Here is a 13,448-nt window from a genome sequence, read left to right as displayed (position 1 = left end):
AATGTTGATGAAGCAAGTAATTGACTATTTACCTTTGCAAGGTGCTATAATCTCCTCCTTTTTGTCCATGTGATCTTTATGACATTTAATATGGCAGCGCCGGCACTCTAAAGCAGGAGGAGGTTTAAACATATGCCACAGTGGCTTCATACAAGCCTCACAGTTGGTTGGGAAATGATAGAGGGTAGGAATAAATTCGTGTCCCTTATGGCAAATATAATTTGATTTTTCTCCCACTGGCTCCACTGGAAATTCTTGTTCCTTCTTACTTTCTCCTTCATTGGCATACAGAATCTATAAGCAGCAAAAAGAATAATGAGTGACTTTCAAAAGAAATTAGTTTTTATGTAGTAACAATTCCTACAGTGTAAATAAAATAATATTAGCCTAAATCATTCAATGAGAAGAAAATGCATTTGATGTTCAAACATTAGTAGGTTCTGTCTAATCAAGAGCTTCTACGAGAAAAGTCACTGGGACAGTGACTTGGCTCACATTTCAGAAAAAACCTATCTTGTTCAAACATGCCTACTTATTTTCTCCACGATATCTTGCTGTGTTTTAGCAATTTAATCTGCATAGGCCAAAAGGTAAATTTTCACTTGATGGGTGTTAAAACGTTTTCCTGGGAGGGAGTATTCAAAAGAATCCCCCGAAGAGATGTGGTAATAATACAGATTGATACTCTACGGTTCTCAAAAACAGACAGGCGCGTGATAACTGCAAACACAGCTTTAACGGAAAGATTTGTATTTGGAGAGCTGAGGAAGAAAAGAGGACAGGATGTATAATACACTCCAAATAAACATCATAAGCATACAGAAAATAAGTGGCCAACTCTCCCACAGTACACCAAGCACAACGGCTTTTATATAGAAGGAACTCAATAACTAATTATTGGTTTGACTAATTTTAAAATGGAAGTAGAGAGGGAAGAATTTGGCTTCACTTTAAATTGGAAGCAAAACGGTTACTGGGTGCAGAATTTAACTTCATAAGCAACTTTTTAAATTTTCTAGACAGCTAAGCATAAAACCAGAAACAGAAGAGAAAAAAACATCCTAACAGGGGTGCCTGGCTGGCTCAGTCAGTAAAGTGGGTAACTCTTGATCTTGGGGTTGTGAGTTCGAGCTCCACGTTGGGTGTACAGATTATTTAAAAATAAAAAAACTTAAAAAAAAAAAAAAGCAAATAAAATAAAATAAAAATGTCATAACGCACCTTGAAAACAAGGACAGCAAAGGCCAGAAACATGATATAAACACACTAAACTTCAACAAGTGCAATGGAGAGAGGAATGAAAATGTATCCAAACAGAATAAGCATGAAAGACACAGAAAAAACAAATCACCTTTAAATGGGACTAAAATTGAAAGGTAATCTAAAGAAGGCCCAAGAATAAAGAAATTTGCTATGTCTTGTCATACTAAGAACCTTAGTCTAAAGGTGAAAAAAAACAAAATAAATTCAACCAACCAAAACCAAAATAAAGCTATTTACCTGAAATATCCTTGGAATTTCTTTAGCATCTGCTCTGTATACATCTGTCTGTGTAACTGGTCGGACATGAAATAATTTGCTATAAAAGATTTTTAATAAAGTAATAAAATATTACCAAAGGATCAAATTATATTAGTTATCTATATTTATGTCAGAAGTTAAAACTGACTTTCGACCCATGTTAGAAGGTCAGAGGATACCTTCTTGGTTCTATTAATTCAATCACTCCTTGAGATTTTGAGTATTTCCAGGAACTCAGAAGTTTTCTAATTACTTTCAGAGAACAACATATTAAAGACCCATGAAATAAAGATGTTTCAGCTAACTCTATATCCCAGACTTTCATCTCTATGAAGCAAATACAAGAAAATGTAACAACAGTATAGTACGAGCTATACTATATGAGCATATCTATTTACATACTATATGAGTAATAAATAGCACTAATTTGACAAAAAAGGTCACATTAGTCTCCTTAAAAGAGAAAGTTTATAAATATTCTAATAAAAACACTTACTCTATATCTAAAACCATGTAAGGATTAGATTGTTCTTTATCTTGTTCACTGTCATAGAAAAGAATCTTCTTACTGCTTACAATCACATACTGTTAAAGAGAGGGAGGGAAGGAATTAATGACTAAAGTTAATATATATCTTATTTATTTTCTTTGAAAGTAAATTCTACAGCAATAAAAATCTTATAAAATACTTAAGTTAAATAACTAAGAAGTTCTCAATATATCCTTAGAAAAGTCTTCCTTAAAATAACAATAGGGGCGCCTGGGTGGCTCAGTTGGTTAAGCGACTGCCTTCGGCTCAGGTCAGGATCCTGGAGTCCTGGGATCGAGTCCCGCATCGGGCTCCCTGCTCGGCAGGGAGTCTGCTTCGTCCTCCGACCCTATCCCCTCTCATGTGTTCTCTCTCTCTCATTCTCTCTCTCTCAAATAAATAAATAAAATCTTTAAAAAAAAAAAAAATAAAATAAAATAACAATAAATTTAGTTTGCATACATTTTAAATAAGCAAATTGGAGAGGAAATAAATACAAATATTTTTTGGATTGACTTAGCTTCAAAATCCAGTAACACAGGTAACCTTATTGCTATGGTTTGAATGTCTGTGTTCCGCCCAAATTTTTATGTAAAACCCTAACACCTAATGAGATGGTGTTAGCGGGAGGGGCCTTTGGAGGTGAATGAATAGGCCATGAGAGGAGAGACCTCCTTAATGGGATTTGTGCCCGTATAAAAGGGGCTCCAGAGATCCCTAGCCCCTTCCCCCATGTGAGGACACAGCAAGAAGTCTGCAAACTGAAAGAGGGCCTTCACCAGAACCCAACCATTTGGCATCCTGATCTTAACTTCCAGGCCCCAGAACTGTGAGAAATAAATTTCTATTGTTCATACACTACCCAGTCTGTTTTGTTACAGCAGCCTGAATACACTAAGACATTTACCAAAAATGAACATCATAATATCAATAAATCATAGTAACAGAGGAAAAGAAATTAATAGGTCTTTCTATCATACCCAGAGTTGTTTTCCCACTGAAACAGCAAAACACCAAGGCCAACAGACTTATGTTTTCCTAACACCAAAACCTGTTTTATTAATTATGATGATGAAAGGTTTTTTTTTCCCTTTACAAAGATACATTTTATCACATCATTCCAAGTCAGGAAGTGCAAAGTTTTATGTGTCTAAAAGTTCTAGTTATATGTATCTTACAATTACAAATGTAAAACGGCTAGAGCTAAACCAAAAGCAAAATAAAAGAACCATATTCAAAAGTATCAATTACCTTTTTAACCCATCCAAACTTCTTAGTGTTGTTTCGTACAGGCAATGAAAGCCATCCTTCTAGTCTTGATTCTATAAATAAGCAGAAGATATGAGGATAAATTTACCAATTCTCCTAAGAAAATGAGGAATTCAGTAAAATTTTAATATAAAAATCACAGAACAAATCAAATATGCCCTTCAGAATTTATCATTACACATTATCTAGGCTATAACAATTAAGCAGGATCAGTATAAGCCAAGTTATGGAATGCCAAACAAAATCCAGGTTACAGTACATTGACAATACATATTCTATAGCTTATAAAGTCAAATGCTCCCTGCTGATTAAATTCATGCATCTGCAAAATTCAGCAGAAAAGTACAAGAAAGAGAAGCAGTTCTCTATTCTCACTAGTGCACCTGCATTAGAATTCTTTATTTTTCCTTTGGAGGCCTATTTATTGATACAGTGCATATGTATCTTCTTCAAAGAGAACACATTTTAAGTGAGTAATTACATGTTCAGAGAAAATGGATTTTTTAAATGGCTAAAATAAAATGAAATAAAATTGTGTATATTACAGATCAAATTTGGTTAATGAATAGCAATATAACTAAAATATTTCTAAATTCCAAAATAGCAAAATCAGTAAAATTCGAGTTCAACAAAAGAAACTGCCTGAATCCTCAGAATTTGTTCCAATGGCATCTGATCAGTACCATTTAATGAAATAGTTAGGTGCAACAAGTATTTCTGGAGGTTATTCTTAATAGTCACTTATTGAACTGTGCTAGATGCTTAACATCAATTTTCTTTAATCCTTACAACCCCACGGAAAGGCCACACAGAGATGCACCTCTGACTCCAGAACCCATACCCTCGCATATCAACAACCTTCTAGACTCTATGAACAGAAATGCTGTCATTAAAAACAGCCTATATAACATAACTGTGTCAACATGGCCCTATACTAAATCAGATGATCTCTAACAACAAGTACACTGAATTTTATTGCTAAAATCTAAAACTTCAATACAATCGCTTGTGACTTATGTTATATATGGTTATATAGCTGGGCAATGTGACAACAATGTAAATAACTACAGCTATTTCACTTTGCATTCAATTAGGTAAGAGACTAAATTTTACCTTATGTTCAACTGCTTATACACTAATTTCCTATGGCATTTACATTAAACATGGTTTGTACTTACACGAACTTTGTGTTAAACAGAGATTTTACATGTTTTCCATCTAGTTTCTTCATTTAAACTCTTAAGTCCTTTCAGGGCAAAGACTGGGCCAAATTGTCTTAAACTCTCTTTTATGGCCTAACACAACACTGACTAGCTAAACACTCAATGAAAACCTACCTACATCTTCCCAAACAGTCTAGGTGGGTTTTTTTGTACTGTCACTCTTAATATGAAACTTCAGAAAGAATTTCTCGTTGGCTGAAAATGGATGACGCAGGCAGTAAAACCATATGCTCTTAAATGATACAAAGTTGACAAAATAAGTCTTCAAATGTAATAGCCACGCCATATGACAATACCTTTAAAAATACTTTGTTCATGCAGCATTTTCTTTTTAACGGAGACCAGCACAATTTCTTAGAGTTAGTGAATATTAGTTAATGTTATAAAAATTTTGTAAAAGGACTGAAACTAAGGGTAGTGGGGAAAACCCCAAAAGTGAAAGATTTTCAGGATATCACCTGTACCATTAGGTTCCGATGAAATAGGTAAGTAAGGCAAAGATTCTTCTTCTGAGTCAGAATCAGAGTCAAGAAGCATATGAGAACTGGAAGGCTTAGTGGCAATATTGAGAGAAGTAGAGGAACGTTGGTAGGTGAATGACATGGATTCCATAGTGCGTGATTGAGTGATATGAACTAAACACCCAACATAAAAGGAAGTAAGAATGCAGAAAGAAGTTAAGAGAAAATAAAACGAAAATTTGAAAAAAGAGCTACCTATAATATATAAAGAGCTAATTTAAGGAACTAAATATGTGGAATTTTCTTTTGCATTTTTTTCACAAGAATTTTTGTCAAAAATCAATAAATAAAGTTTAAACAGTTGTTTGAATCCCCACTCCAAGGAATATGTTTTTTCTTAAAGAAATGACAAACATTTTTCTCAGGAGCAGTCAATCTCAGGGCTTAACACAATCAACTGCTTTATATTTAAGACAATATTTCAATAAAAATAACATAAAAGCTGAAAATAAATCTGTACCGGGAAATCCATCATCTGCCTCAGCATCCCCTGGTCCACTGCCTATACTGGAACTATCCAGACCGATATGCAACGCCTGGAGCTGTGACCGCAGCTGCTCAATGTCACTATCTTTACTGTCCAGTGTCATCTGCAGTTCAATTCGAATCTGGCTCTCTTCGGCTATTTGCTACAAGAGATTACATTAAATTAATTGGATGCCATATACCTCATAATTTTGCTTAATTCAGTAACAATTATGAAGTAATAGAAATGTTCTATAACCAATAAAATATATATAGACATAAAAATACTTCTACTTCTTAAAAAGAAGTTTTCAGTCTAGAGTTCAAAAAGTATTCTTACAGCCTGCATTTCATTCAGTTCTTTCTGATACTTGATCATCTGCTGGGTCAATTTTTCACGTTCAGATTTAAGCTCCATATGTAGCTTTCTATTCTCTTTCTCTTTTCTCCGCACATCAGTGTCACTACCACGCTTGACAGGTTCTTTTCGATTCATTATCTCAGCCAACTTATTCACAGCCTTAAAAACATAAAAATATAAAGTATGTAATCAAATAAAATAAATCATATTGATGGTTCCTGATATTTCACCAATAGCAAGTTATATGACCACTAATAATCTCCTTCCCTATACACACAGGGTAACAGAGAAACACGGTCTATATTAAATAATACACTCCTTCATTATTCATTATCCTTCTCCAACCTAGATTAGTTTTTCACTCTCATGTTTTCTGAGAAATGTAATTTAAAATGTTTATAGGGTTGGATCTGATGTCACTTTCTACCACTCTGAGTTTTTAGTTTCAAGAGAGACTTTTACTGGGCAGATCCACTTTTATCCTGGAGGAAGAAAATTTTGCATTGGCGGCATCACATTAGTAAAATACAGTATATGTCCAACCAGAGAACTGAGCATCTGGGACCCACAAAGATTCATGCTGTAAATACACAACCATAGAGTTGGCAGAAAGATGGTTCAAGAGCCAAAGGTGCCTTTTCAGACTAACCCTTTCTCAGGCTGTCAGCAAATGTTCACTCTCTATAATTTCTTAAAAGCAAAAAAATTTACCAGATGACAATAAAAATTTAGGAGGGAATGTGATTTCAATATGGAAAAATTAAAGAAACTTAAACATTGAACTGGACAATGTTAGCCAAATCTAGCGGCTCGCAACTGGGCAAAAACCAGGGAATTGTGATGGTTCACAAACACCAATATACTCAATGACCGCTACAGTCAATCTGCAGAGGGAGACTAAAAAATTTTCAAAATCCTCTTTATAGTTTATCACACTCACTTGAGTTTTAAGTGTTCTCTCTGTGAGCAGCTGCTTCTCAAACTGTGCTTTAATAGCGGCTGCGCTGATCTCCTCATCTTTCAGCCGTGACAGCTCTGAAACACAGGGAAATGTCAAGATTATATTAATAACTACAGCAGTGACAAAACATTAGCCATATTTAAAATAAACTTTATTCTTTGTTAATACATACGTTCTTGGGCATCTTTCAATTTGTTATTTAATTCTTCTTTCTCATTTGCAAGATTGGCAACATCACTAGTTAGTGTCCTATTCGTTTCTTCAAGCTAAAATATGAAGTGGAAAAAAAAATCATATCCCAATTTACAAAATCTAAGTTATAAAGCAATTATTCAAAATAAAATAGACTAGAATGCCACTAAACTCTTATTTTTCTAAGTACATCTATCTCTACACTTTGTGGCTTTGTGGAACCTTATGGAACTTCACCCTTGATGAAAATTGCGCTAACCATCACAGACTTCGTGTGCACCCCAGGAAGCCAAAACCTGCCCCTTCTCTCAAAAATCCTTAGCAGCATTTTTAATGAGAAAAACATTTAAAAAACTAAAAACAAACATTGTAACAAAGCTCTGCATTTCATCATGTAGAATAAACAAATTTTAAAATGGCAGTATTTCTTTCAGAACATTTTAAAACAAAATTTTACTAAAGAAGCTGACATCCTTGTTTATTATTCTCTCCAAATCCTACTCCTACTCTTCCTTCCCATCCGAAAAAAATTGTATTGTGAATTACATGTTCATCCTCCCCACCCATGACTTTTGTTACAAACACATAAAACAGTAAATAGTGTGGTTTTATGTGATTTTAAATTGTCCATAAACAGCATCACACTGTATCTTTCTGTAATGGCTTTCACTGGACATTATATTAAGAATTAAACTGTTGGCATATAAAGATCTTTTTTTTTTTTTTTAAAGATTTTATTTATTGGACAGAGAGACACAGCGAGAGAGGGAACACAAACAGGGGGAGGGACAGAGGAAGAAGCAGCCTTCCCGTGGGGCAGGGAGACCGATGTGGGGCTTGATCCCAGGACCCTCGGATCATGACCTGAGCTGAAGGCAGACGTTTAACGACTGAGCCACCCAGGCGCCCCTTGGCATATAAAGATCTTAATTAATTTATTTTAACTGATACAGTAGTTCCATCTTCTACCTCATTTCATTTATCCATTCATTCGTCTATTGATAAGACATTTGAATTTTGGGGGTGTCTGGATGGCGCAGTCAGTTAAGAGTCTGCCTTCAGCTTAGGTCATGATCTTGGGGTCCTGGGATCAAGCCCCACGTCAGGCCCCCTGCTCAGCCAGGAGTCTGCTTCTCCCTCTCCCTCTGCCCCTCCCCCTCCTTGGGCTCTCCCACTCTCTCCTTCTCTCACATAAATAAATAAAATCTTAAAAAAAAATAAAATAATAAACTTCCACATATTTTAGGACCCTCTCGGGTCCCCTCCCTCTTTGGGAGCTTTGTTTTTTTTGGGAGCTTTGTTTGTTTTTTTTTTTTACTTTAAACAAGTAAAGCGAGAGAGGGAACACAAGCAGGGGGAGTGGGAGAGGGAGAAGCAGGCTTCCCACGGAGCAGGGAGCCCGAGTGGGACTCGATCCCAGGACCCTGAGATCATGACCTGAGCCAAAGGCAAATGCTTAATGATTGAGCCACCCAGGCGCCCTCTTTGGAAGCTTTGTATTATCACTTTACTATCGTTCAATAAACTTTGCTTTGGGTTTAAACTATTTAAATAATAAATATTTAAAATTGCCATACCACTTACTATACTATGCCATCTACATTTACACTCTCCATAGTTGTAGACGAGAATGTCATTTCCCACATGTCTTTCAAACACCTGAAATTAGTCAGATACTGAATTATGCCACTGTAGTGAGTATGAAATGGTATTTCAAAGTTATTTTATCTAGCCTTTCCCGAAAAGTAGTATGTTAAGCATCTGCTTATGTATTTAGGGTTTTCTCTTTTGGCCTATTTTTCTTCTGGATTGTTTAACTTTTTCTTAGTGAGTTCGAAGGAGTACCACATGTGTTCCTGATACTGGTCCCTTGATTAACGAATACATTCCATTATCTTCTCCCCCTAATTTGTTTGTTCTCTTCTGCTACAGTAAGTTTTGGATTTCGTTCTAATTGTTTAAAATTTTTCTTTTTCACATTTAGGTCTTTAAGATAGCTAGAATTTATTTTTGTTATGTTGTAAAAGGTAAGGATCTAACTTTATTCCTTTCCCTATAAAAATAGAGTCATCCCAAACCATTTATTACATCTGAATCCTTTTCCACCGATGTGTCTATTACCACTACAACCATATACCACATTCCTATACGTGCATGAATCTGGTTCTGGCCTCCCTACTCATTTCCACTGAACAGGATTAAATATCCTTGTTCCAATACCACACTTTCTAACCACTATAGCAATTTAATGACAAATTCAACTACTTGATATTTTACTTCTCTTTGAAATTTTCATGACAATTTTTTTCAACCTGGCACAGGAGTACCTTCATGGTAGTTTCAAGATTCTTTTCAACTAAACTTTGTTTGACAAGGAAAAAAAAAAAAGCTTATACTGTTTCTGCGTCTGGTATTTCCCTTTCACTTTAGTTCTTTCACTCTGAATTTACCAAAAGGTAGCGTGCCATTGGAAGTAGTTCTTTTTTGAGCCTCTGTCTGCCAAACACTGAGAAGCTAATGTTCACTGGATCCAAAATCCTATAGCCAGCATATAAGATTTTTCATTTCCAACTGCAGTACTTCCCTAGTGCTTTTAAGGAAGAGTGATGATACAGGAATTTAATTAAAATCAAAAAAGAACTGAAAATTTTACTTACAGATGCAATTGTAGCATCTTTTTCAGTGAGCTCCTGTTTGTGTCTAGCCATCATCTCTTTGATCTCAAGCTCCTTCATGATTTTCTCTTTTTCCAAATCAGAATATTGCTCTTCAGCAATTGAACGAGCCAGCTGCTCTGAATCTGCTTTGGTCAAGGTGATCTCCAGTTGAGCAGCCAAGGAGTCCCTACATTTTAATGACACATTATTTTAATGTCCAATTTTCACTAGGAAGTCCAAGTTTTTGTGTAATGCACTTCATCAACAAATTCTTACTTGGAGTATAGTAGGCACCGTTCTAGAAGAGTACATGACTATGAACAAAAGAGACAAGGATCTTATTTTTACCTTTCTTCCTGTAAGTCCTGTTTCTTCTGTTGTAACTCTTTACAAAGTTTGGTCTTTTCTTCACATTCTTCTTTAAGTTCCCTCACCTGTGTTTTATAGAGGGTCTAAAGAGCAAAACAGAACAGAAACATGTCATTGCCACCACCACCATCACCACCATCATCATCGATTTTATTTCTACAAAGTCTATCCAGACAAAAAGTCAAGTTGGACACATACAAGTATGTTCCTGAACACTGAGTAATACTGGGCCCTTGAGCAAATTAACAGTGAATGAGCTTTTCTGGTAAATCAACCAATTAACTAATAAAAGTTCCACTTGTAATTTAGAAGCTAGATTTTCAACTGGAGATCAGACTGAGGTTTCTCATTAAACGACACAGACTGGCAGAATAAATAAAGAGGCAAAGAAAAATATTACTAATTTGTTTATTTTTTTAAAGTTTTTTAAAATTTATTTGACAGAGAGATAGCAAGAGCAGGAACACAATTAGGGAGAGTGGGAGAGGGAGAAGCAGGCTTCCTGCCAAGCAGGGAGCCTGATGCAGGGCTCGATCTCAGGACCCTGGGATCATGACCTGAGCCGGAAGCAGACACTTAACGACTGAGCCACCCAGGTGCCCCAAAATATTACTAATTTAGACAAGAAAATTTTGTTGGCTTAAATGAAACACAGGTGACATTACTATGTCATATTTTAAAACCGATCTAAAAAAGTACAAACATTAAAATGACAATTTTATTTCTTTCACTATGAAAATTCTACCTCAAAAAGCCATCCTTTTTTTAATCAACTTCATAGGGTATTGTGCTTAGAACTATCATTCTAGCAATGATAATAGATCTCTGTTAAGCTATCAACAGTCATTTGCCCAGCTGTTCTTTTTATATGGGTTGTGTGGTACAAAACATCCTATCCAAATCCCTGTCTGGTATTCACTATAAGAATCTATTCTAAAGACAAGAATCATTCTCCTAGTTCTGCAGCAAAAAAATTTTTTAAATTCTACAAATACGGTAATTTTCAAATTAATGTATCTGGAACTTACTGAGAAATACTGCTCCGCTTCAAGCTGATCCTGAAGTTCTTTCATTTGCCCATCTGCATCTTGACGTTCTCTGTGCGGACATTAAAGCAAAGGTTCAAATAAGCTACACATATAATAAACTCGCAACTCTTGAAATGTGGCCTAGGGAACCACTGGGCATCCCCCGACCCTTAAAAAAAACCCAAGAGGTCAAATTATTTTCCTAATACTAATCATCACTGCATTGTTTTAATTCTCATCCTCTCACGAGTGCATATGGACTTTTCTTGAAGTTATACAACATAATGATTCATCATTTCAACAGCTAATGAATGTGTGTTTGTATGCTCTGGTGTTTTAAAATTTTCCATTTTAATTTCTAACACAAAAAATATCATTAGACATAACTCACATAAATAAAAAATTTTTAAGATAATTTTTAAGAGTATAAAGGGGTCCTGAAATCAAGTAGTGATTAAAGCAGTAATACTAAATTACATATTCTCAAACATTCACTGTGATCAGCCATTTCTGCCAACCAAGTAGGAGAATTAAAAGAGCATCTGAAAATTGGTTATCTTAGGATGACTAAAAAAATGACAGGGAGGGGAGGAAAGGAGTGCTCATTTTTATGTTTAAATGTGGATGTTAAATGTGCATGGATCTGCACATATTAAAAAAATTCACTGAGTGCTACATATTTGTGTATTTTTTTCTATATGTATATTAATCTTCAATAAAGAAATATAGGTAAATAAAAAATAAGTAAAAAAAAAAAAAAAAGCAAGCCTAACAACCCATTTAAGAGGTTGGGTTGAAATAAGTTAAACTTTTGGGTTATTAAAAAAAAAAGAAACATAAAAATTACAATTATTCCAACTCAAAGCTAAGGGGGAAAAATCATGTTGGAGAACAACACAACATATATGATACAATTAAAAAACAAAAAAAACCCCAAAATCTACAAAAAACTCAACCCTATATACACTTATACAGATGTATATAGGAGAGACAAAGAAGAAGATATGGAAGGATAACTAACAAACTGCTACTGTTCTCTCTGGAAAGATGAACTATGTCTGCATTCATAAAGGGGAAATGGGGGCACCTAGGTGGCTCAGTCGGTTAGGCATCCAACTCTTGATTTCTGCTGAGGTCATGATCTCAGGGTTGTGGGACTGAGCCCAGTGTCAGGCTCCATGCTCAGCGGGGAGATTCTTGAGATTCTATCTCTCCCTCTTCCTCCCCACCCCAACACGTGATCTCTTTCTCTCTAAAATAAATAAATAAGGGGTGCCTGGGTAGCTCAGTCGGGTTAAGCATCTGCCTTTGGTTCAGGTCATGATCTCAGGGACCTGGGTCGGGCTCCCTGTCAGCGGGGAGCCTGCTTCCCTCTCTTTCTGCCACTGCCCTGCTTGTGTTCTCTCACCCTCTCTCTCTCAAATAAATAAGATCTTTAAATAAATAAATAAACAAATAAATCTTTAAAAAAATAAAAATAAAAAATAAAGAGAAGCATACACTTTTTCTTTTTAATTATAGTTCTGAGAATTTTATAGGGAGAAAACATTTGAATGCCACTTGGATATTTAAAAACATATACAGGAAGAAAGACTCAGATCAAATGATTTAATCACACTATTTTCAATCTGTGTATTACTTAAGGCTTTTATTCTTATTCTTATTTAATAAAATTTGGTCACTTTGTTTACTTATTGGTTCTTAAAACCTCAATATAAAGGAAGTTATCATTCAATATCACTTGTCTGTGCTGTATCTGTATTTTATTATTAAGGTATGTACTATTAAAAATAATGATTCTTATTTTTCTGAATCAAAAATGTGAAAGATGCTAATAATATATAAAAGGTCAATTTTTAAGATGATCTCATTACCAGCTAAGCCCACTTGCAGCAAACCTCAGTATACTTTTAATATCATGATCTTGACAAGCTGCTATCATTCGTTTATATGTAACTTTAAAAACCCAATATTTATCAGGTATTTAAGAAAAGTATTTTTCAAAAAAAAAAAAAAACAAAAACTCACATAATATGCACATGGTTGCAATTAAATACTACAGAATGCCACAGAAAAAAATTACAAAGAAAGGTAGCAGTCTCCTTATCCACACCCTAGACACCCTAATCCTACTCCCCTAGAGGAATTTACTTGTTTCACTTCTGTGTTCTGTTCTTTTGACAATTACCTCCACATCTCAGCTTATTTAAATCTGGACACAAATTGAAAATACTATTTACCAATCCTCCACTGCCAAAATAGGAAGTGAGCTCTTACCATCCCTAACCTCTCCCCAACCCCTATAATACAGTTGTATCACTGGCCTCAGCCACATAACCACACCTCACTTCC

At 35.1% G+C, this 13,448-nt stretch overlaps 1 protein-coding gene across 1 annotated transcript in view; it reads right to left on the bottom strand.

Moving 5' to 3' along the window:
- The window catches only part of ROCK2 (Rho associated coiled-coil containing protein kinase 2), a 64,741-nt gene that overhangs the window by 11,473 nt on the left and 39,820 nt on the right, over positions 1–13,448 (bottom strand). Inside the window, exons 18-28 of the mRNA XM_081797196.1 lie at positions 11,097–11,166; positions 10,048–10,151; positions 9,700–9,886; positions 7,023–7,116; positions 6,830–6,924; positions 5,869–6,048; positions 5,524–5,692; positions 3,302–3,372; positions 2,018–2,106; positions 1,501–1,579; positions 33–294 (exon numbers count right to left, since the gene is read on the bottom strand). Of these exons, the coding sequence (XP_081653322.1) occupies positions 33–294; positions 1,501–1,579; positions 2,018–2,106; positions 3,302–3,372; positions 5,524–5,692; positions 5,869–6,048; positions 6,830–6,924; positions 7,023–7,116; positions 9,700–9,886; positions 10,048–10,151; positions 11,097–11,166 (1,400 nt within the window). The remainder of the gene's footprint in view (positions 1–32; positions 295–1,500; positions 1,580–2,017; positions 2,107–3,301; positions 3,373–5,523; positions 5,693–5,868; positions 6,049–6,829; positions 6,925–7,022; positions 7,117–9,699; positions 9,887–10,047; positions 10,152–11,096; positions 11,167–13,448) is intronic.

The sequence above is a fragment of the Leptonychotes weddellii genome, chromosome 10 (assembly GCF_054177405.1).
Source record: "Leptonychotes weddellii isolate Sample4059 chromosome 10, ASM5417740v2, whole genome shotgun sequence".
NCBI lineage: Eukaryota > Metazoa > Chordata > Mammalia > Carnivora > Phocidae > Leptonychotes > Leptonychotes weddellii.
Note: the sequence above shows the minus strand (reverse complement) of the source record. Positions and strands in the feature narration are given on the sequence as shown.